General features: G+C 25.7%; 1 protein-coding gene across 1 annotated transcript in view; it reads right to left on the minus strand.

Annotated features, from left to right (window-relative positions):
- Positions 1–1197: 1197 nt before the first annotated feature.
- LOC107168428 (uncharacterized) overlaps positions 1198–24514 on the minus strand; it is a 53553-nt gene continuing 30236 nt past the window's right edge. Inside the window, exons 15-62 of the mRNA XM_015517833.2 lie at positions 24033–24073; positions 23924–23972; positions 23791–23850; positions 20521–20643; positions 20313–20366; positions 19893–20000; positions 19740–19802; positions 19429–19491; positions 19165–19227; positions 19011–19046; positions 18788–18920; positions 18596–18647; positions 18371–18492; positions 18115–18245; positions 18004–18048; positions 17873–17941; positions 16735–16814; positions 16512–16621; positions 15013–15109; positions 14666–14771; positions 14538–14600; positions 14084–14155; positions 13023–13067; positions 12818–12874; positions 12660–12718; positions 11953–12043; positions 11783–11887; positions 11624–11676; positions 11153–11189; positions 10465–10527; positions 9466–9564; positions 9283–9345; positions 8156–8221; positions 8017–8087; positions 6824–6923; positions 6575–6641; positions 6454–6505; positions 6119–6185; positions 5794–5905; positions 5629–5726; positions 4967–5046; positions 4706–4796; positions 4471–4569; positions 4263–4334; positions 3905–4090; positions 3639–3816; positions 3432–3546; positions 1198–1861 (exon numbers count right to left, since the gene is read on the minus strand). Coding sequence (XP_015373319.2) covers positions 1604–1861; positions 3432–3546; positions 3639–3816; positions 3905–4090; positions 4263–4334; positions 4471–4569; positions 4706–4796; positions 4967–5046; positions 5629–5726; positions 5794–5905; positions 6119–6185; positions 6454–6505; positions 6575–6641; positions 6824–6923; positions 8017–8087; positions 8156–8221; positions 9283–9345; positions 9466–9564; positions 10465–10527; positions 11153–11189; positions 11624–11676; positions 11783–11887; positions 11953–12043; positions 12660–12718; positions 12818–12874; positions 13023–13067; positions 14084–14155; positions 14538–14600; positions 14666–14771; positions 15013–15109; positions 16512–16621; positions 16735–16814; positions 17873–17941; positions 18004–18048; positions 18115–18245; positions 18371–18492; positions 18596–18647; positions 18788–18920; positions 19011–19046; positions 19165–19227; positions 19429–19491; positions 19740–19802; positions 19893–20000; positions 20313–20366; positions 20521–20643; positions 23791–23850; positions 23924–23972; positions 24033–24073 — 4124 coding nt within the window. The 3' untranslated portion in view covers positions 1198–1603. The remainder of the gene's footprint in view (positions 1862–3431; positions 3547–3638; positions 3817–3904; positions 4091–4262; positions 4335–4470; positions 4570–4705; positions 4797–4966; positions 5047–5628; positions 5727–5793; positions 5906–6118; positions 6186–6453; positions 6506–6574; positions 6642–6823; positions 6924–8016; positions 8088–8155; positions 8222–9282; positions 9346–9465; positions 9565–10464; positions 10528–11152; positions 11190–11623; positions 11677–11782; positions 11888–11952; positions 12044–12659; positions 12719–12817; positions 12875–13022; positions 13068–14083; positions 14156–14537; positions 14601–14665; positions 14772–15012; positions 15110–16511; positions 16622–16734; positions 16815–17872; positions 17942–18003; positions 18049–18114; positions 18246–18370; positions 18493–18595; positions 18648–18787; positions 18921–19010; positions 19047–19164; positions 19228–19428; positions 19492–19739; positions 19803–19892; positions 20001–20312; positions 20367–20520; positions 20644–23790; positions 23851–23923; positions 23973–24032; positions 24074–24514) is intronic.

The following is a 24514-nucleotide window of genomic DNA, read 5'->3' on the forward strand; positions in this document are numbered from 1 at the left end:
AATAAAAATTCTAGTTTCCAACATTTTTATATAAGAGTAACAGTGAGGTTTAAATTCCAGAACCAATTAGTAAAATTCTTTCAACAGCATGTCTTACACGCCCACACTACAATCACCATAAAAAAATTATTATACCTATTTATATTCTTATTAGTGTAAGTGTTATACCTATATTATTTGTTATATTAAAATAATTGAATGACTAATATATTATATTAAGTTGACCGATTCTAATGATTATAAACGAATCATCTAATTATGTAATTTTACTTACCTATTATAATATGAAAATCTGAAATATATTTCATAACATTAAACTAACATAACTTAAACTAGTAAATACCGAATAACCTAATCACTAATTTGTGTTTACTTAGATAATTAAAATAAACAGTATAACATAAGAAAAAGGTAATAATAAAAAAAAAATTGATGTTTATTTTAATATAACGTTGATGTGGCGATTAATGATTATGGATCAATTTGAAATGGTTTTGATAGGTGGTGTGGACAAGGATATTGCACCATATTGCAAAACATAAATTCTACAAGTTTTTAACATTTGAGTTATCTACTCCAACTAATAATATGTCTACATCCATAGGACAACTACAGGATTTTCTTTCCGTATAAAATATAAAAATATCGCTTCCTGGTATTACTCCCTTGAATTTTCAAATGGTTTCAAAACAGTGTTTTTGATTTCACGGAAATGCTGCAGGAGAAGCAATGTGGTTTAATATAGGCAATATTATCCAAAATGTGTTTTTATTATCTAAAGAAATACATTGCATAACACCAAAATTATTGGGTATGATTAATTAAAAATTACTAACTTAAATTTTTTAGTACTAACCATTCAGTTCCTATATTGTTTTTCAATGTTTGCTTAAAATAGATAAATGGTCTCAAAATGTAAATCAGTCATTTAGATACTAGATTCTAACTTACGTTATTTAAATTCCATACCAACCATTTGAAGCAAACTTTTAAATAGTTGGAGATGAGAATAATATTTTTCAAAAAAAAAAAATATAAACCAATGAAATTATGTAGATGATGAAAATTAAACCATTGCATATCATGCATATCATAGTGTTTTAATATTTTTGTTTAAAGATATCTCTATAATAAATCTTATTACATTTCTAAACCTGAAAATAATTGCATAAAAATAATTTTGTAAATTAAAATAAATAAATGTGGTTTTACTTTATTGTAACTATATTTTACTGGTTAAAATAATAAATACAATAAAAAATTACCTAATAATAATTTATTGGTATCGCAGTAATTTGCCATAAACGATTCTTTCCTACAATTAATAGCATCAATATAATTATTATATATATATATATGTATTATTAACAATAATCTTTTAAATAACTTAACTTGTTCCGAAAATAAATTTTGTAAATCACATTGGTATAATTAATAAAAATAATGTTATATTATAGGTATACTTAAATAAATAAAAATATTAATGACTTTTCGCCTAACAGAACACATCAATTTTATGAATAATATAATATAGATATTTGAATATTTATAAAAGAAATATTAATAATGAAAAAAGATAGCTTTGTAAAAATTAATTTATAGCTTAATATCGATTTTTCAAACACACTGAGCATCTGCTGATACGTGTTTGCAATGTGTTTTGTTTGAGTGTTTGGGGCCGAGGCTTCCTGAACATATCTCGATCTTCTATTGTAGACAACCAGTACGAATAAGCAGTGGTGTAGAAGTTACAGCGTCCTATTCCGTGGCATTCAATAAATGGTCTTGGTCTAAACTCTTCCAAGCACGAACCTGGGCTGACCAATGACTGACCACCACCATCAGCACCGGAATCGGTATGCTAAAAATCGAAAACCAACAGTTACTTTATTCTATTTTTAAATTTGTTTTGCATATAAAATAATTCCATGTTGCTATATTGTACGCATGTAATTTTAAAGTGGTCGAATAGGACATAAAAAAAAAAAACAATGGTTATATTGACTAGAACCATTGTTTTTTTTTTTTATGTCCTATTCGACCACTTTAAGATTATGGAACATATTATTTATTATATTACTCGTACATAAATTACATCTAGAAGGACCATCTAGATGATATAACCATAATATATTAATATTCTTATACATTTAAATTTTTCTACGATAAAAGCTCTTTTTAGAGAATTATTAGCACACTCAAACATTAGCACATTCAAATAATAATATGTAATAATAATAACTATTTCCATAGGCGCAATATCATTTTTTATCTTGGATGGGCTTTAGCTACATATTTCAATGAAACAGACCCGTGGCAGAGCCCCTGTCCCCACACCACCAGTTTATATACCATATACCATTTTAAATACAAATATCATATTTTACTAGAATAGGTACATCTATTATTAAAGAGAAAAATATTTTCACCAGAACAAATAACAACATTTAGGTATTTTAATGTAATATATTATGTTGTAATTGTTAACGTCGGTTCGACATTGCAAATTTATTCAAAATTTGTTTGTTGGAGAATTCATTCGACTATTCCGTTCAATATAATAATTTGTAAAACTATTATTAAACTTAAATAATATTCTAGCTGCGGGTGAACCAATATAGATAAGAATATATAACGTATGAAAAATGAATCATTGTTTAAACTTAAGATGATCATTTCTGCAAACAACGATTAAAATCGTATAAACAGTATACTGTTATGTTAATGTAGATTAGATAATTAATTGATTAATATTTAATACTTGAATTAAAATACAAATTTTTGGAGAGACTAATTTTAATATTGGAGGGGCTAAGCCTCTCCAAGCCCCTCAAATTGCGCCTATGACTATTTCAATATTTTTTTTAAAGTGATATTACCAGTTTATTTTTAATCTTCTATAATAATATGCTTTTAAGAGGACGTTAAACCCGCATGTGTCATCTCCGTCTTTTAAGCGCGTAACATAACAAATTTTATGCTCAGCAGACGACGTTTAGCTCTGCGAGTTTAACATTAAGGGGAATTGACCTCTCGTCAAAATTAAGAGTAGGTGACATTATTATCGATAGATTCTCATAAATTTTTTATTATATTTTAATTTTAAAGCAAGTTATGAGTATTTTAAAATTGTAAATTGTTTGTATATCTTAAAACATTCTTAACATAATTTAACTTAAACTTTTTTCTTAACATTTTTTATATTAAAAAAGTTTATTATTAATAAAACATAGATATTATTTGTATTATGATTGAAAATTAAATTTTCATCCATCATTTATGATCATGATGGTTATAATTAGAGTTATGTACATTCATACATTATTGAATACTGTCAATAGAAAAACCTCAATAGGTACCTACCAGTTTCAATATTAATTTAATTAAATAATTTATTAATGAAAAATAAATGTATTTTTTGTGCTACTAACCATGATAAAACTGTATCCAATCCACAACTCACTCCAACCATTTGGACAATCGGGTATAGCCATTGATTGACTGTGTACTGCAATTACTTTTGTTGGAGCTTCACACACAGAACATCTTTAACAATAAAATTTAAAAATGTTATTCTCAAAACTTACTATTAAATAATACGCGGAAAAAATAAAAAAATTAAACTGCTCTACACCAACCTTGATATGAATTTTGAAATATCTAAACCTAGAATTGGTGTCATCATTAAAGGCATTGGCTCTGGTGTACTTAGCCAATAACTGTAATCGTTTCTACTCCCATAATTACATACTTCATTTACGTCACAGAATAAGAATGGCATAGTATTGAATTTTCTCAAACAACTACCAGGTGCACCTAAGATAGCAATATAAGTAAATAAAACAATTATATGCATAAAATCAAATTAAATAAAATCATTTAAAACTTAACACTTTTTGTTTACCTAAATCTTGTCCATGTGCTTTAGCATTGCCCATGAAATGTAAGAGCGAATAACCAGACCAGAGTTGAACAGTGTTCTTTGGACAAGCTGGAATAATATCCGTTTGAGAATGATATGTGAAGAAATTACCTTGGTGTGGCGGTGGTTTTGTTGGCAGAGCATCACTACCAGGCAATCCAGGTCGACCTAAATGTCACAAAAACCATAACTAATATATTAGCAATAAGTGATAAACTAAATAAAATTATAAAACATGTATAACTAATTTATGTATAAATATAGGTATAAGATATAATGTTGTTTTGTTCTAAGAATAATAACTTATAGTAAAATATTATTAATTGATGGGATGATTTACCAGGATATCCTCTTGGACCATATTTTCCCTGGTTTCCTTGTCTTCCCATTTGTCCTTTGAAACCTTTTAGACCTGCAATAACCAATTCATATGAAATTATAATTATCTATAACAGTTATAATAGATATATTGACATTCAAATATTAGATTCATAATTTTATAAAAGGTATATGTAGATTTTAATACTATTTAGTTAAAAATACTATACCTTTTTTTCCAGGTAAGCCAGGGAAACCATCATCACCATTTTCTCCTTGCAAGCCATTTCGTCCATCGTATCCGGGATCGCCAGGTTGTCCACGCAGGCCTATTTCACAAATATTTTATTTGAAAGCTTAAGTAGGTATATTATAATATACAACTTAAAAAATATAAATTTATAAATTATTTAAAGTTAGGTTTGAAAACATCTAAGATTAGTGATATCATTAATTTTAAATTGCCTGTCAATCCTGGATATCCATCATCACCAGGCATTCCTCTGAGCTGAGTCTCATTATAAAACAGCGATTCTCCGATATCTCCTTTTTTTCCCTATGGATTAGGTGAAACAAACAAGATATTATATGTAGATAAATATCACATATGTAGTGTGTAGATATTTTGTATTTTAAAATAGATGTATTATCTATTTAGTTAAAATGATATTGAAAATGAACATATAAATCTTAAGTATTTACTTATTCTTATACAAACACACTTACTTTAAAACCAGGAATTCCCATAAATCCTGAATTTCCAGGTTGTCCTGGTAAACCTTGTAATCCTTTTAAACCGGGTACACCTAAAATATTTACATAGTACATATAACGCATTTTAATTTTAAAATGTTTGCAATATTTTCTATAGTTTGATTGTTTTTTGGCATACTATAATATTTATTTAACAATTTTTCATTATTCATTAATCAACAATTATACTTTTAAGATTAAAGAATATTAATGACTTGATTATTAATAATTTGAATTATCACAATCCAGAGTACCTATATTTTGTACAAGTTAAGAACTTAGAAAAATTAATTAAAAGATTATTTCATTATTTTTTTGTTTTAAATTTAAAAAGCATTTTTGACCAAGCTGCCGAATAGCTATATCTAATTAGAGGTCATTATTTTTAGTCGTTAGCAATATATTTTACGAAATCACAATACCTATTGAACACAATATCCGTTATTCTGCTTTAGTTATGCACTAAACCATTCATCGCCTTTAGGATAAACATTTCAATTTAAGTAATTTTGGTTTATGTAAAAATAATGTGTATGGTAGGATAAAAAGTTATTAATCATTAATATATCTCATAAATTTTAAATTATAAGCTATAAATCAACTTATATAACTAATAAAATATTAAAAATAAATACCTGGCATCCCTTCAAACCCAGTGTCTCCAATTTCACCTTTCTCCCCTAGTAATCCAAATAATCCAGGTGGACCAACCTTGCCCTGTTCTCCCTTTTGGCTGTATTGAGAGATAAAATATTATATTCACTCAAAATAAGTCAGCATTATTAATTTTAGGTACCTACCTAAGTATTGCAATACCAGGTTCACCCTTTACACCCTTTAATCCCTGCCTTCCAGGTTCTCCATTCTTTCCTGGAACACCTTCAGCTCCAGGTTCACCTTGGACAGATACACCTGTGTACGAGAAATACAATTTGTATTCATGTTGATAAGGTACACCATTCATAGATGTGAATGGCAATTAAACAAAATTATTGTAAATTTGTCTCATACAATAATATTTAGCCAAAACAAACATACAATGAAAAAATATGAACATATATTATATATATATATATATATATGTTGTTGTACATAGTATTATATTATTTAAAAAATTATTCAAACCTCTTGGACCAGATTTTCCCTTTTCTCCTTTTGGACTTATTCCACGTGGTCCAGGGTATCCTGGGATCTGATTTAAAAAAAAATCAATGCAAAAGCACAAACAATTATTAGTAGAGTAATTAAAAAATTAATCTTAAATAAATATAATATCCTGAAAAATAAAAATAACTAACAATTTTCAGATAAAATTGAACTTATATCTAATTAAATTTCCAAGTTAGTTCAATTTAGTTCAGTTTCTTAATATTTTATAATTATAACTAATAATATTTTTAGTTTTTAGATAGATATTCATAATTGGAATACTTTTTCTTATTATAAACATCAAAACATACCCCATCATTTCCATACTCCCCAGGTGCTCCTTTTTGTCCATCAATTCCAGGGCTAAAATAAATTATATATTATACTTAATTTCACAATAATGTCAATTATATTATAATTCATGTAACTTGCCTTCCAGGAACGCCGTCTATACCACTTCTTCCTTTTTCACCATGTTCTGGGTTAGAGCCAGGGATACCTATGTGAAAATAAAATATTAAACTAATACTTACTTGGTGATTTTTGTAATTGTCATAACGATTATATTATTTTTATGGTTATTTCAGTTATACAGCAGGGATATTTACAGTTTACTTATATTTTTTATTATTCATTATATATTTTTTTAAATTATTTTATAATATTTTGTACATTGCATACCTGGTAAACCTTCAGGACCAATGTCACCTTGTTCTCCTTTAATTCCATATATTCCTGTAAATCCGACAAGTCCAATTGCTCCGTCATCACCCCTTACACCCTAAACAAGTAGGTACATTAGGTGATACTTAAAAGGTTAGAAATAAAACAATAAATTACTATATCTACTATATTAATTATAAGTTTACAATATTATAAAAGTTATTACGAGAATAACTGTAATATAACTAAATACCTACCTACTAGGTTATTAATATGTATAATATATTTGCATGATTGAATGTAAAATGTAAGTAACCGAAAATAACAAAACAATACTTATGACTATCTTGAAACCAAAATAATAAGTAATGGATTGATATTGGTGATATAGTTACACATAAATATTGTGTAACTATAAGTGTGTGAATAAATAAGAGTAATCTAATATTCTAAAGTTTAATTTTGGATTCTATTTATTTTTACTAATGTATAACAAAAACAAATTTTTATAGTTTTTTTTTCTATTATAGATCATATGCAAGTAGGCTAATGTTTACTCAACATTGTGACTTCTATTTAACTAAAAAATAATATTACAATAGAATTATTCATCTTTATGCCATTTAAGTTACCTATAATAATAATTTAATACTCATTAGGTACCTCGTTAGGATTCACTTTATCCACTAATTCATTCATTTCATCTGTTATGTGACTAACTAATCCATCGATATTGCATTTTTATGTGCAGTAATTTATTTACTGCTTAACTATAGTAAAAATTAACATATTCTACATGTTTCAATGATAGAAATTGTTGAACATTGTAAGCGTATCTTATTAAAATTATATGCAAAAAATAATATGAGTTGGTAATAGAAAATAGTTCAATGCAGTTGGTCGTTGTTGGTCAAAAAACGAAGAATGTAATTCAGATACAGGTTTTTAATAAGGGTATGTGTTTTTACATTTATTTAATTTTATTACAATTTTGATTAAAATTCAAATATTAATATGTAATAATTATATTCATTGCATGTATTTATTAAAATTGAGTAGTTTATTAGCATATTTGTATTATTGTAATTTCAAGAATACATCTGTAAATTGTTTTTTACGAGTCAGACAATTAATTATCTCCTATTTTTATATTTAATTGCTACCCTTATACTGCTAATAAATACTACTTATATGAATTATTATACTCATACTTTGTCTCCTTTAATTCCTTGCAAACCTGGTAAACCAGGTGGACCTGCAGAACCTCTTAAATGCACATGACCTAAAGAAATACATTAACATAGAATGCATTCTATAACATTCATAGATAATTAATATCAGGTATACTACCTCGGTCTCCAGATTCTCCTTTTGTTCCAATGATAAATCCTTCATAACCTGGATCTCCAGAAGGTCCTATAAAATTTAAAATTTAAAGAATTATAATAGTATATATTTAAAGTTTCATATGGTAAAGAAATATACATTTTATACATGATGTGGTCACATAGAAAACATAGCTTATTTAAATTATAAACTTCAAAATGACTAACATAATTAAACAAATTAATTAATTAAGTTGGAAGTTTAGGTTTTTAGATTTTAAAAACATTTATAATAATTTTACAAATTAATTTTTTTTAAAGTGGATTACTAAAATTTGAATTCAATGATAATAAAAAACCATTTTATAGGAAAAAAGATTCTAAGTGGAGACAGTTTGTCAGTCTAGTATATATTATACTATATTAATTATATTGTTATTATTAAAAAAAAAATTTGGTAGGTACCTATAAAATAAATTCCAAATTAATCAAATCAGATTCATTATGTATCCGACTCATTCAGTCCTTCATAATAGGTATAAAGGTACGATGTATTATTAAGTATTAATATACGTCATTAGCGACATTAATTATTCAAATTAGAATATAAAGTATACTTTAGAAATTATAAATACCTACCCAAATAATATTTTTTAAATTACAACAATATAACTAAAATTGTTATTCTAGATTATTTAATGGGTAATTTCATTCAAATTTGAGCTTAAAATAACTATTTAAAAAAACTGTGTTTGTATAGTTTTTATTGCTGCAGAATTAACTACTTACATGGAATATTGTTTTAAATTTTCAATCTTAAGCTATAAAAGTTACGTTTTATTAATGTTTAACTACTAATGAATTTGTAAATTTCAATTCAATTAATTTTGTCAAATTTTGAATTTTAAATGGTTATAAAAAAAAACACATCTCTAGGTATTTTTAATATTTTCCAAAATATGGCCCTCCACTCTCCCCAATGCAGCAATAGAATTACTTTCCAACCAGAAAAGCTACTGAGGTTGAAAAAGTACAACAATTTATTGTGTACACAGACACAGACACACAAAAAAAATGAAATAACTATATAAAAAAATACACATCATTGTAAAATCAATAAATTTATCGCTTTACTCAGAATCTAAAACTTACCTTTGAATCCTTTTGGACCTTCAAAACCAATAGGACCTCTGTATCCAGGATCTCCAGGCAATCCTATTTCAACAAATTTTAGTAAATTAAGAATTATTAACATTTATTACAGTAATAGACCATTTATTGTAATACATCTTTTAATTCTATTATATATCACTATGATTTACAAGATTTGAGTACCTGGTTTTGCGATTTCACCAGGCATGCCATCTAATCCACGTTGACCTTTATTACCTGGTACACCAGGTACACCAGGTGATCCGGGAGGTCCCTTTAATCCTAAATAATTATAAAAACAATTAAATAAATAATATTTAATCAAGTGATTTAAAACATAGCATAATAATAATGGTTTGATTAAAGAATCAAAAAGTTATTTTAAAGATATGATTAACAAATCAGGCATAATGTTACAATGTCAAAGACTTAAATTCAATAATATTTTATAGAATGTTATTTACATGTTTAGTCATAGATAAAATCTACTGTTTGGTTTTTAAGTTTAAGGTGATAAAAAGCACCTAATTTATTTAAAGATTTAGAACTAAAGTTTGACAAAATTACAACTGCTTACTTAAAATAATCAAATTTTTATCCAACATAAAGATTTGTGTTTATCACCCTTTTTCTACATTATTGTGGTGTTAATAATATGTTTTTGATGCATAATTTTGTCAGGTCTAAATTGAATTCAGACCAATATAATGGATTTTATCTTAATTCATTAATTATAGTGAATTTATATGCGTGTGTGTATCAAAGCATTGTTGAAGACACTTATCCAAATGACGGTTAAAAACTAGCAAAATAGCAATATCTGACTGCAAGGGTAAAAAAATTACGTATCAAATACTCCATAAAAATGCTAGAGTTTAATCCATCAATATTTACCTAACTTTTACTATTTAAAATGATTTCATTCATATACAATATATAAATGTTATTTATTTACTAAAGAAATTATTAAAAACAAAGTCAAGTTCAATCACAAGATTATAATGGTGCATCACATAAAATTAATAATCATAATGCAGTTTTAAAATAATACATAAAAACAATTTAAAAAGTATATTAAATTAATTTTTTTTTAAAGAATTTTCAACATCAAGTAATAGATTAATCTGTATTGAATAAAAGCATTTAAATCATTTTATTTGTATCTATTTCATTTGACTTTACCTGGAATAGCGGATCGCCCTTTTAATCCTGGGTAACCTTTTGGACCTTCATCTCCAATAATACCTAAACATTTTAATAAATAATTTAAATTTTTCTTCTATGAATAATGTTGGTATATTAAGAATTATATTCTATGTTTTAACACTATGTATCACTTATAAAACAAAATGATATCAATTTATTTGTTTAACCTCCAATCTTTAGATCATATACTATGGACTTTATGCAACAAGCAAATTTTTGATGCAATAATGAATACATGATTTATAAGTGAAACTAGAACCCTGACTAATTGTGAGCATGATCGTAATTGAGATTTGTTAAACTGATGAGTTTTCAGTCATTCACGCATCTTTAGGCTCTAAATTTTCTATCATTTTGTTATTAAATCAAATACATGGGCATAATAAGTTTGGCTACATTCATAATACATGATATACTAACCTATACATTAACCAAAGAAATATTAAGTTTTACGCCTATCCGACTCACTTTGAGCATAAATAGCATAAATTAAATACATCTTAGCATATTTTAATCTTTGCTATTATTAAGCTTAAATAAAATAAAAAATAAATTCATAATTTACTTTACTTATTAACAGTTAAATTATATTTAATTAAAATAAATATAAATCATATTAATTAATTTAATGATATGCAATATGTATTATTGAAAACAATCTTACCTTTATCTCCCACCATACCTAGATCTCCCATTAAACCCTAAAAAAACAACACTCAATTATTATTATATCAGGTACTTATAAAACATTAAGATATTTTTATTAAATGTAAATAACTTGTTACTTTAATGAGTACCTAATGATTATCGACAAAGTACTAGCTAATATTAATATTGTAAGTACAGTACAATGGAAGTTACATAAATGTTGTATATTTTTATTAACTTACATAATATGAAAAGAAAAAATATATATTTTAAGTCAGAACGATTTTTGAGAAACAGCTTATCTGTGGTACTATACCAAAAAATTAGAAATTTAAAAAGAAATAATTATAAAAAAGGAAGCTACAAAACAATAAGTTAATATATAATGTGACATTTTACTGGAATTTAAAATTTTTGGTCAAATTGAATAGAAACACTAATTCACTATTTAGTGAGATTAAATCAGTTTTTATTTGAGATAAATTACCTTTCGTCCTGATTGTCCAGGTTTGCCATCAATTCCAGGTTCTCCTTTAGAACCTATACGTATAAACAATACATTTATAAATATACTAACAAATCTATTACTGTTATAGTATTTTCTAATATATATTTTGTTATAAAAATAATTTTATCATAAATATACCCTTTTCACCGGTTAATCCAATTTCTGTTGTTCCGTTGTCACCTCGCATACCCTTTTGGCCATCCAATCCAGGATAACCAGTAGGGCCAATATCACCAACTCTTCCTATAAATCATACACAAATCAAATAGAATCAATTGTATGATTATAAAAATTACATTTATTCTTACCTGTAGCACCATTTTCTCCTTTCGGGCCACTAAACGAATAATCCCCCCTTATACCAGGAAGTCCAGGAAGTCCTTGGTTTCCTGTGAGTCCCTATAAAATATTATTTTTTTTTACATAGGTGATAATATTATCTAAAATATATTATTGAATTACCTATAAAAACCCATCAAAATTATTTTTCTTTCCATTACATACTATGTTTTATTTTATTTTATTTTTATTTTTATATTAAATTGTACAGAGTATAACAAAAATAAATGGCATGTACAACTAACTAAAAATCTATATAATAGTATCATAATTATTGTTTTAAATTAAGTTATGATTGTTTTAATTATAAATTAAATAATTGTGATATTAATAAGAATAAAAGTTATTATATGGTTAGCTTAGTCAGCTATTCCTGTTACACCCTGAGGTATAACATTGCATTGGGTAGATATTTGAATATTAGAGCTACGATTAATATTTAGTTTTAAACCAAAAAACTGTTTTTAGTATAATAATGTTTAATGCCTTTATATATATATATATTAAGATAATATTTTATGTTTCCAATAAGTATTCACTTGTATTCTATCAGAAATTACCTAAGCATAATTTTTGTAAAAAATGTGATCAAATAATTCAAATAATTCTTAAATTCTAAATTATTAAAAAGTTTAAGATTACTAATTTGGTGTTATAATTTAAAAAATTACAATACCTTTTCACCTATTTGTCCTCTTAATCCAGGTGCTCCTTCCATACCAAAATCTCCACGGCCTATAAATGTTTTAAATCACATCATACAATTTAATTATTTTTAATATCATAATGTGTTTGTATAATGTACTTATTTTCCAATAGTGAATTTATACATACTTCCTTTTTCACCGATTTGACCAAAAATACCTGGTCTTCCATCAAAACCTTTAAGTCCTAAAATATAAAAATAAAAAATATAATGAGTTTGCTTTTAACTGAAAAACTTATAAGCACATTCTGATATATTTGGATAAAAATATTGATTTTTTTTCAATATCTTAAAAACTAAGAAATTTGAATTATATTTTTGTTTATTATATACCTGGAATTCCATTATCGCCAGTATCACCAGTTGGACCAGTATCACCTTAAAATAGTAAAAATGAAGCTTAAAATATTGCATATTTTTTTTTGTTTTATCATTCTTACTTCTTAGTATAAAGATATTATCATTAAAATTATTATAATTATAAAATGTTAATATGATAAAAAAATTCAGAAGATTGGTACGATTTACATATATATCACAAATATCTATTATTGTATATTTATTTTTACAATAGATGAACAATGGTTTTAATATAATTATTGTTTTTGAGTTAGTGCTATTACAGAAATTGGGTAATTTTGAAATAATTTATAGCATTTGGAATTTTCAATATTATATATTATGTATATCATAAGTAGGTGGCTAGTTATGAATTTAAAAATATTTTTAAAATAACTCAAATATCTAAACAAGTATACATATATACTAAATTTCACTATGTTGTAAATAAAAAATCCAACATGTAGATATAATTTTTATGATTATTGAATATTTAACCACCAATAATAATATTGGGAATTTGTTGGTGTGTAACCTACTGGGACTCCCGTAATCTAATATAATTTAAAATAATAAACCAAGATAAAAATATATTAATTCCAACTACCCAAAGAGAACTTTTACCGGAGACTACAAACTAACTACTATTACAGAATGAATAGAAATCATACCACAATCAGGTCATATTAATTTAACTGTGAATCATTCAGAACATTTTTTAAATTCTGTAAATAAGGCCAATACACACACAATTTAATGGACTTATGGAACATTTTAAAATTAAAGATCTAAAAAATGTAGTTTTAAACCCCAATTTAGCTGAAGTAAGTATTACTCAAAACAATGAGAATCAAATAATAATAACTGATTAGTATTCTTGAAACATTTAAGTCCATGTTTATAACTGAATTATTTCATCACTTATAATTTTTTATGTACTTACAATAAATAACACACTTTTCATAATAATTATGTACTTAATTCATAAAAAATATAGATTACTTCAGAAGTACAAGCTAAGACTTTTTTTTATATTAATTAAGCATAATAGGTACCTAGTTTTCCCATTTGTCCATTTCTTCCTTGTTTACCTTCCGGACCCCGATCACCATCTATTCCTCTGAGTCCTGTAAATGCAAAAAAAAAAATAAAATACATTCACCATGAAATACATTTAATTTATTATAAAGTTCCATATTTATGTTACTTGATTGAGTTATAATTCATTTTGTGTAAATTTCAATAAACATTATTAAAATAGGAAAAAGTAATATGCCACAATTATTGACAATAATGTAACTCAGTTTCGTTTAAGTTTATCATTGTGTTAATTTTATATACATTATATAAATATTGTACTACTTATAGTAAATTCTTTAACTATGTGGTTATGTATATCAACTATAGATTAAGTTCAGTTTATCGTTTAGTATTTAAATAAAATATTTTTAAAAACAATATTAAATTAAAATTTTAATTATATTAGAAATATGTTCATTATTTACTTACCAACTAATCCCCATTCTCCTTTTAAGCCTTTAGTTCCATTTAAACCAGGTTCACCATCAATTCCTAAATATAAGATTCCATTTGTACTGTTATTCAAAAAAATAAACCTGTTAACTATATTTGCATACCTTTTGGGCCCACTGAACCGAAACCAATTGATAAACCAGCTAATCCTGGTGCTCCAGGTAATCCAGGAGGTCCTCTAATTGATATTCCTCGTTCGCCTTTTATACCCTAGATTTATCTCTGAATTAATAAATTTATATAGTACAATATAACATCATAATATACTAAAAAAAACTAATCACTTTAAACATATAAAATATGAAAACTAAAAGAAACATGTAGTTTTAATTTACATAAGCTAATAATATGTAATATTTTAGACTATACAGTTCATATTTAACTGAGTAATTTGTTTTCAAATGTATTAAAATTGTATTTTAAATCATATAATTATGGATAGCTAGATTACCGGTCTTCCAGCTAGGCCTATAATCCCAGGACTGCCTTTTTGACCCTTTGGCCCAACTTCTGCATCTAAACCAGGATAACCTCTATTGCCTTCAATTCTGTAAATAATTAAAACATTATTAGTACAGTTATAAACATTAAAAAATAAATATGATAATGATAAACAACTTCTCAATTTATAGTTAAAAAATATTTGGAATTTTGTAATATTTTTAAAGTACAGCGGTACAAATACATGCTAGTAGAGACTAGTATATTTATTTAAAGGAGAAAAAATCGAGTAAGTCATGGATGTGACGCGGCTACCGTCGCTCTGCTGTACAGTAGGTTACAAGTTACTGTAATGGTCAATGGATGAAATTAAATTTGAATCCAATGATATTATATCATTGTATACGAAAAACGATTCTGAGCGGAGACAGTTTATTTGTCTAGGATATATTATAGATTATTAAAAATGTTCAAATTTTAAATTTAAAAAGAACAATAAATGCGAATTTTCGTGATTTTTACAATATTGTCAAAATTTAAACTTTGAATGCTTATAAAAAAAAAATTGTGACTATATATTTCTTTTATTCTTCAAATGCTATTGTAAAAATATGTTAGGAGCCTTGTATTAAATTTTCAAATCTTAGATATAAAAAGAAAAACTTTTATGAATTTCTATCTAAGATAATTTGAACATTACCGTAATTTTTACGTCTTTAGTCAAAATTTCAACTTTAAATGCTTATAAAAAAAAACCGTGTCCATGTATTTTTAATATTTTTCAGCTGCTATTGTAATAATGTGTTAGGTGTTTGAATTACATTTTCAAACTTTTCCACCCAACAAATAAATTTATATCGATATTTACAGAAAAAAAAAACTAAAAAGTTGAAAAATTAAAATGTCAGTTAATAGCTCATTTTATCAAATATAGAAAATGCCTATATAAATATTCAGTGAAAATTTCAAGTATCTGCGGTCATTTGTGTTAGAGTTAGGCCAAAATAAGATCGCTAAATCTACTGAAAATCCAATATTGTAAAAATTTAAATTTCAAACGCCCATAAAAATTTAATTTCAATTTCTGGTGGACATTTTTTTTGTGATAAAGTTTGAAAAACTTGTAAGGAAACTTGTATTAAATTTTCAAATCTTAGATTTAAATAGAAAATTTTTTATGAATTTCTAGCTTAAAATAATTTGCAAATTGATGTGATTTTTATCTATTTTATCAAAATTCAAACTTTGAATGCTTATAAAAAAAATTAAAAATTGAAAAAAAAACACATAACATGGTAAAATCAATACATTTCTCACTCCGCGCAGAATCTAAAAATAGATGCAAGCAGGTAGATTACAATATTGAATTTTCTGAATTATGATTTAGAATGTACAATGTAATTTCATCTATCAATTTTTCTATAATATTAATATTTTAATTAAATTTTACACCGAGTTTTACAATTTTCTTAAACATTTACATTTATTTTTACTATTTTTATTTCATACCCTTCTTCTCCAGGTTCACCCTTTTCTCCTTTAATACCACGATCACCAATTTCTCCAACTAATATGCTTTGACCTGGTTCTCCACGATCTCCTTTTTGAGTTGGTGGACCCTATAAGTTTTTCAATAACAACTATTCTTATGATTTTGTTTTCAATCTAGCTTATCAAGTTTACTTATTTAACTAATTATTCAAAGGTTTTTAAATATGTATATTTATCATACTGGTAATCCAATAGGACCTGGTTTTCCTGGAGTTCCTTCTTCTCCTTTTAATCCTTGATCGCCCATAGTACCAGGATATCCTATAAATGTCATAGGCTTTAATTAAGACATCTGAATTTTTGTGATAGTTCATGAACAGATTTTTAAAATTTAAAGCATGTCATCATGCATGTTGAGAACATAGTATTTTAGTAGATAACTAGATTGTTTGACATGGAAACCTTAGTGAAGCAATCAAAAACCACACTCATAAAAATATACGATATTATTTTGAATCATATTTGATCAACAGGAATGAACGGCACAAAAACATTATCCAAAACCATTTGGACTTATGCTGGTTTAAAAATTTTAAACAATATTATACTTAAGAAAAATGTAGTTCTTTGAAATGATTATGTAATACAATTTTAAGGTAAAAATTTGCAAAATATTTTTATTTTTTAATTTGTAAATATGCGCATCAAAATATTCAATAAATATGTGTCAACTACAATTTACAATACAGCGATAATATGGTTAAAGTTCGAATAGTAAATAAATTAGATAAAATGGTTGATCAGAATTCAAAATACCTATAAGAGTATTAAAACAATTTTCTAATCAATTAGTTGTTTTTTTTTTTTTTTGTCATACTAACTTATTTGCTTAAAAATAAATTTCTATGAAATAAATACATTACATTTATGAGTGTTATGACTTGTGTTTGAGATATTTGTTTTGCGTATGAAGAGTAAACAATTTACATTACTTTTTGCTAAACAGTTTTTATATTACTATTTATAATTTTAACAAATTATAATAAATAGTAAATTAAAAATGTATTTTATATCTTTTAAAAATTACCAACGATTAATTGATCCTATGCATTAAAATGGTGGTAAATAAGATTTTTTTTTAAATAGGAGTAATTTCAGGGAGGGGAGTGTTCAGAACCTTAGAGAACCCTAGAACTCTACTCTTGCGTACGCTACTGTACTCTACTATAATACTATGTAGTATGTACTATTATAAATAATTTTACAGTAAATTGTAAGTTGTTAGAGTATTTAAAATTAAATAAAACAATAAATATACAAAAAGAGAACAGTTAGGTTAGAATAGCATGATTACAGCTGTTTAATATTCATTTTAATACCTTTTAACCCGGGAGGACCTTCAGTTACTATACCAGGAGGACCAGCTGCGCCAGCAAATCCAACAAAACCTTTAAAAATAAAACATTAACATGCTATAATTTATTTTTATAGAGTTATGTGATTTTAATACCTTGATCTCCTTCTACTCCTTTCTGTCCTTTACTTCCAGGTTGACCTTAAAATAGAAATTTGAACTGAAGTTATAAAAATATCACAATATATTTTATTTTACATATCACACCTTTTTCACCAGGTATGCCTTTAATGCCTCTTTCTCCTATATTAGTAGCGGTATATTGACTGCTATCACCAGGTTCACCATCAGCACCTGGATTACCATGTTCACCTTTAGTTCCAGAAATACCAGGATACCTATAACATGATAATCATTGTAGATTTATAAATTAAAGATATCATAATACTAAATATTCAATATACTTGTTACTATTATTTATTTGCAACAATTATTTTTTTTTTTTATCTATAACATAACATACCCTTCGTTTCCTTTTAAGTTTTCAGGATTTAATTCATCAGCAGGGTCTCCTTTTAATCCAGTTCTACCATGCTCTCCAGGACGACCATCGGTACCTGGTAATCCTGAATCTCCATAATGTCCCTAATTATGTGTGATAGAATTAAAATATATGAATATTTTTTACTTAAATAAATTTGTTATTAATTTTTATTTGATTTATGAAGTATGCTAAATGTTGATTTACCTTCATTCCTTTTCTACCCATACGGCCAGGTAATCCAGGCAGTCCAGGCAAGCTGTAAAATATAAAAATTATAATCAAACTATTTTAAAATATTTGGGCAAAATATGATTTATAACTACGTCCAATATTATTATTATATTTTTATGATATTGTTGATTTAATTAAATGATTGAATAAAATACACGTAAATACCCTATTGAACCCATATCGCCTTCTCTGCCTGGGAATCCTTTTGGACCTTTTTCACCTGGTATTAATTCTGTATTAGAATCTTCGTATATAAGTGTTCCTCTCTCTCCTTGCATTCCAGGTAATCCAGCCAGTCCTAACAAAAAACTTCAGTTCAGTCAATTTCACAAAAAAAAATATTTTATTTGCATATTGTTTATGTCCAATGATATGATATAATACAAACCTGTTGACCCAGGTCTTCCAGATGATCCTTTATAACCTATAAATGTAAATAATCCAAAATGAAATAACTATATCACTAACAGATATACAAATTATAATAAAAAAATATTAGATAAAAATTGTTTAACACTAAGCACAATTTAAATTAATTTTACCTGGTAATCCAGGTGCACCCATCTTTCCTTTAACTCCTCGTAATCCATTTAAACCAGCAAGTCCTAGAAAATTTTTTATGAATCAAACAATCATCAGTTTTGTGACTAAATAAATATAAAAGGGATCAAAAGTTTAATTTTAATTTAACTTGCTACATGTACAGAACTGAGTTATTTGTTAAATATTATTGGTAATTCATATTTCTTATAATTTATATTTTATTCCAGAGTGATAGAACAAAATATATTTGTAAATATTTTTACCTGGAGCTCCTGGTGCACCATTTTGTCCATCAACTCCAACATCACCTTTCGGTCCATCAATGCCTATGAAAATAAAAGTATTGATGAGCTATAATAATAAAATTATAATAATTTATTGACATATGTGACATGTTAAATACCTCTTATATTCATTTATTTTAAATTTTAAATATTTTTTCAAAGTAAAAACTATATCTAATTATAAATACAGTATTTTAAGAGTTGAGTAAATAAATTAAAATCATAACATAAACAAATTATATAACACTAGATGTTTGATAATAGTTTAACCGATAATAGTATTATTTAACCTGGACTGCAGTAGCCACAATCATCTCCCGGAAGTCCTTTTAATCCATCTCTACCAGGAAATCCTGAAAATAAATGTTGTTTAGTATACATTTTATATTATTTATAATAATAATAAAACTAACACAATATAGTATGTTTTAATAAATTCTTACCAGGAAAACCGGGCATTCCAGGTATACCAGAAGATCCTGGGATACCGGGAGCTCCACGTGGACCAACAATTCGTTCTCCTGGTCGTGTTGCGGGGAAACCTTTTGGTCCTAAAAATAGAATGTGTAATTTTAAAATATAATTATATTTTCAAAACTCTCTTTATTTTTCTATCTCTCTCTAAAATTAAGGTACTTGACTCAAAAAATAATAACCTAATATTTTTTTTATGAACAATTTTAGAATAAATTAACACAAATTAATTTTAGTTAGCTGTAGGTATTAGGTGTATTCAAAAAATTTTGATTTACTATTAGTCGAGTATGATATTTAATAGGCGCATGCATTAAATTAATTATTTACTGTGTTATTGAGTTTTAAGTTTAAACAAAACAAATATGCATAAGCACGATTTTTCAAACCTTTAAATCCTTGATCACCCTGGTCTCCTTTAGGTCCTTGAGAACCATCACGACCTAAAAAAATTTGTTATATTTGTAAGTATTGTACACTATAAGTATGAAAGTACAATTTGTTATCAATGCAAGTCATATTCTTCATTAAAACTTCTGATATTTCAATAATATAATTCTATTTTTGTATGTACTAATAACAAATTATAATATTTACCCATGCGGCCATCTTCACCAGGGGGCCCAAACACAGTTACACCATGAATTCCTTTTTCACCAATTGGGCCAACAGGTCCTGGAACTCCTAGAGGTCCTTGTTCTCCCCGTGGTCCAGCCAAACCTTTAATAACAAATTAAAACTATATCAACACAAATTATATACCTATTGATATTATTTAACATTATTTTTACTCATATTAAGTCAATGCTAATCATTCATTTTTTAAAGGCTTAAATAAGGAATTTTGAGAAATACTGAACATGTTTAAAATAATATTCAAATTATATAACATATAAATGGTCTCAAATCAGTACCATTGATAGTTATTAAATATTACTTTAATTAGATAGTAGTTATTATTTATTAACCAGTACTTATTGTTTAAAAAACAAAATTTAAAAAAATGTGTAATGGGTACCGTAATAAAATAACAGATTTCTGTGAAAAAATTAACGCCACAAAGTTACTATATAAGTAGCGAGGAATGTAATTTTATTAGAATTATTTTGATGTAATCAAAATTACTTTTAATAACTAATTACTAATTTATATATCTTAAAATAATGCATAACCATTTTTACTTATTGGGTATACAAATGAATGTATGTATTATTATATATATACAGTGGCGGAGTTAAGGGTTTAAATAAAGTCGGCAAATCCATAAGAGGGGCCTCGTAAAAAATTTCAGTAACATACTTACCCCTATTTTACAAAACCATAGCTACAAACTCAAAATGAGTAATGACTGTTGATACTAGATGGTTATTTTAGTTTCCACGATAACAAAGTAGGTACCTAATAATTGGTATGATGACTATGGTGTATACTAATATTTGTATTGTATGGGAAAACCGACGCAGCGAAATTGATTACGCTGTAACATCGATTATAATTATTATAAATAATATTATTTGTGATCAATGTCCACTACGTAGAATTGAGAATGTTGAATAACTTAAATTTACGTACATATTGAACAATTGAAGTATTTCTAAATACTTAAATTATTTTATTAATAAAACAATAGTAAATTATATTCCAGTTTGCAATATACATTTTTTTTTTTTGTCAAAATTAAAAAAAATCAATTTCATAATTTAGGTGGGCCTCAGTACACAATTAAGGAGGGGGCCTCGTCGGCATTTGCCAACTAAACAACCGTTAAATCCGCCACTGTATATATATTTAATTTCATCTCATTCAAATGTAGTTTTCAATGGTTTGAACCCAGTTTTGGGTAAGTTACTTTTAAAAAATAATTATGTTACTTTACTCATTACTTAGACATAAATTTTACTCGTTACTCAAATAAAATTGTAATGAAATTACTTTATTTTTCAAATAGAAAAGTAAATCATAAGTCATTACTTTTTCGTTACATAAAAAAAAATACTTTTTTTTCAATTTCTTAGCTATTTTCATTCGGCAGGCAATAATGTAATCAAAAACACATTACCTGAAGTAAAAAAGTATAATTTGAAAAATATGTACAGTAAATAGTTAATACATATTTACACAACAATAGTAATATTTTACCTACTTATTAATAGTAATCAATCATTATATAGCAAGTATTATGTATTGATGCCACAAACTTACTTTATAAACCTATACTTATTAAATAAATTAATAAATAAATTAAAACCTTTTCTTTATTTCATTAATTTTTAAAATACAATATTATTATTTATTTGTTTTTAAATTAACTTTACACAATATGGTATCTTCTAAGTTTTTATCACTCATACGGGATCTTTTTTTAGAACATATGTCCCCTGCAACACTAAATAATCGCTCTACAGAAGCACTGGATTATAAAGCTGTGTTGTAACTTGTATTTAATAAAAATATTCTTTAGTAATGTCATTGAATTCAAAACTGTGAGATCAGATGTATAAGGAGCCTCGAGAAATCTTTCAATTTCTGGATATGGTCTTCAACGCCTTCATCATCAAAGAGAAATTGAAGAGAATCGTCTTCACCTGGAGATTATATTGAACAAATTTCATCACTGTTATGGGCAGTTGGAGTTGCATCAATTTCTGATTAAAATAGATCATTCAACTGTTTCTTATAAATGACAAATGGCTATAATGATTTATAATGGTGCAATGTAAATATTTCGATTTTATTTAATTATCAGAAAAATAATATTGCATATCTGTATAGTTAATAGGAGTGAATTTATAAAACTTAATAGTTCACGCTAGATATTCATAGGAAACGTTCGAGGAAAATACCTATTTATAGGAATCAAATTAAATAATAAATTTAATTAACCGTTCTCGTGATTTACAGTGCAATTAGGCATGTCAAATGTCAAAACCATTAAAAATTGAATCGTGGCAAGTTAAAATAAAATATGTATATATATATACATTTTAGATTGGTAAATATAATAATACCTGCATTATTAAGTATAGACATGTAAATATTTTTATCATTTCACAATAGGAAAATTCGTACTTCATATTTAGAAACTGTGACTTGTCAAAAGTAATTTCCATTACATTTTTGTTACTTGGAAATAATTGTAATGAAATTACATGATGTGTTACAAGCAAAGTAACGCGTGTTACGGTAACACTTTATTTTTGGAACGTTACCACCCAACACTGTTTGAACCATATGTCTACTTATACTGTAGATTAGAAGAAAAATAAATCAAATAGATTATATAATAATTAAGTTTTATTGAATTATAAAGAAAGTTGTAAATGAATGGATCATGTGAACTGGTTACTAATATTATTATATCAGATAATTAAAAAATTTATAAAGGTACTTTAATAGTTTAAAATAAATAAGATTTTTGTGTACATGTTTTTCAAATGAGACCTACAAATCATTTTTACTTGCGTTCATTAATATATAAATCCATTCACATGCACCTGAATCATAAAAACCTTTTACATAGAAATCAATAATTATTATAAAATACTACATAGCCAAATAGGCAATGATAAAGTTTGATCACTAATAAGAATTGACGAATCTTAAGACTACTTAATTATCTCAGTTTATATATATGTATGTAATGTTTATAAGTATGAATCAAGTTGGATAAAATAAAATCATATTTGTAGTTATAAAAAATGTGATGTAATCAAAAAAAAATTGCATTGAATATACCAGCCTATTAATATTTTTACATGCATACTTTGTTTTTTTTATTTAGCTTCTAATGTTTTATTTCTATTTTCATAAATCTTAGTAGGTAGTCAACAAATTTATATTTAAAAAAAATGTAAAAACATAACTTACCTTCAACTCCTGGTTCTCCTTTTACAGATAATCCTTTTGGACCTCTTGATCCAGGAATACCTATAAATTATAATAAAATTCATAACTATTTTTTCAATATTTTAGTGCTATGAATTATTTTAAGGATTATTACCTGGTGGTCCTGGTTCACCAGGTGGTCCTACAATTCCTGGTTGACCAATCTGAAATTATATAAATAATATAAATTTAAAATTTAAAATTAAATTAAAATTATAACAAACCCTTCCTGGTAATCCATCTTCTCCTCTGGGACCTTCAGGACCTAAACAGTTACATTTGTATTTATTTATTTAACATAGTGATTTGTTAAATTTATATATTATATTTATAATATAGACGATTGGTCGAGTTTATAATTATTTTATACATTCGAATTAATAAACAGTAATTAAAACTAAGACAATGATATTTAGAACATTTAGTATTTACTTCACATTATCAACAACTTATTTTTATCGTTATTTCGAACTGTTATCACGCGAAGCCGATGAAAACACGATTATCCTTTGGAGGTAACAATTTAAAATCTTACCTCCAAATATCAACCGATATCTATGACTATAGTCTATATAACTAAATTATTTCACTTATCTCATTGATGAATATGTATTGACTGCAGAATTGTAGAAAATTATTTTTTATTTTAAATTTAGTTATTACATTTTATTGTTTTTATTAATTAATTAAAATTACACGAATTATA

The sequence above is a fragment of the Diuraphis noxia genome, unplaced genomic scaffold (assembly GCF_037042655.1).
Source record: "Diuraphis noxia isolate RWA-SAM2 unplaced genomic scaffold, SU_Dnox_SAM2 contig0001, whole genome shotgun sequence".
Taxonomy (NCBI): domain Eukaryota; kingdom Metazoa; phylum Arthropoda; class Insecta; order Hemiptera; family Aphididae; genus Diuraphis; species Diuraphis noxia.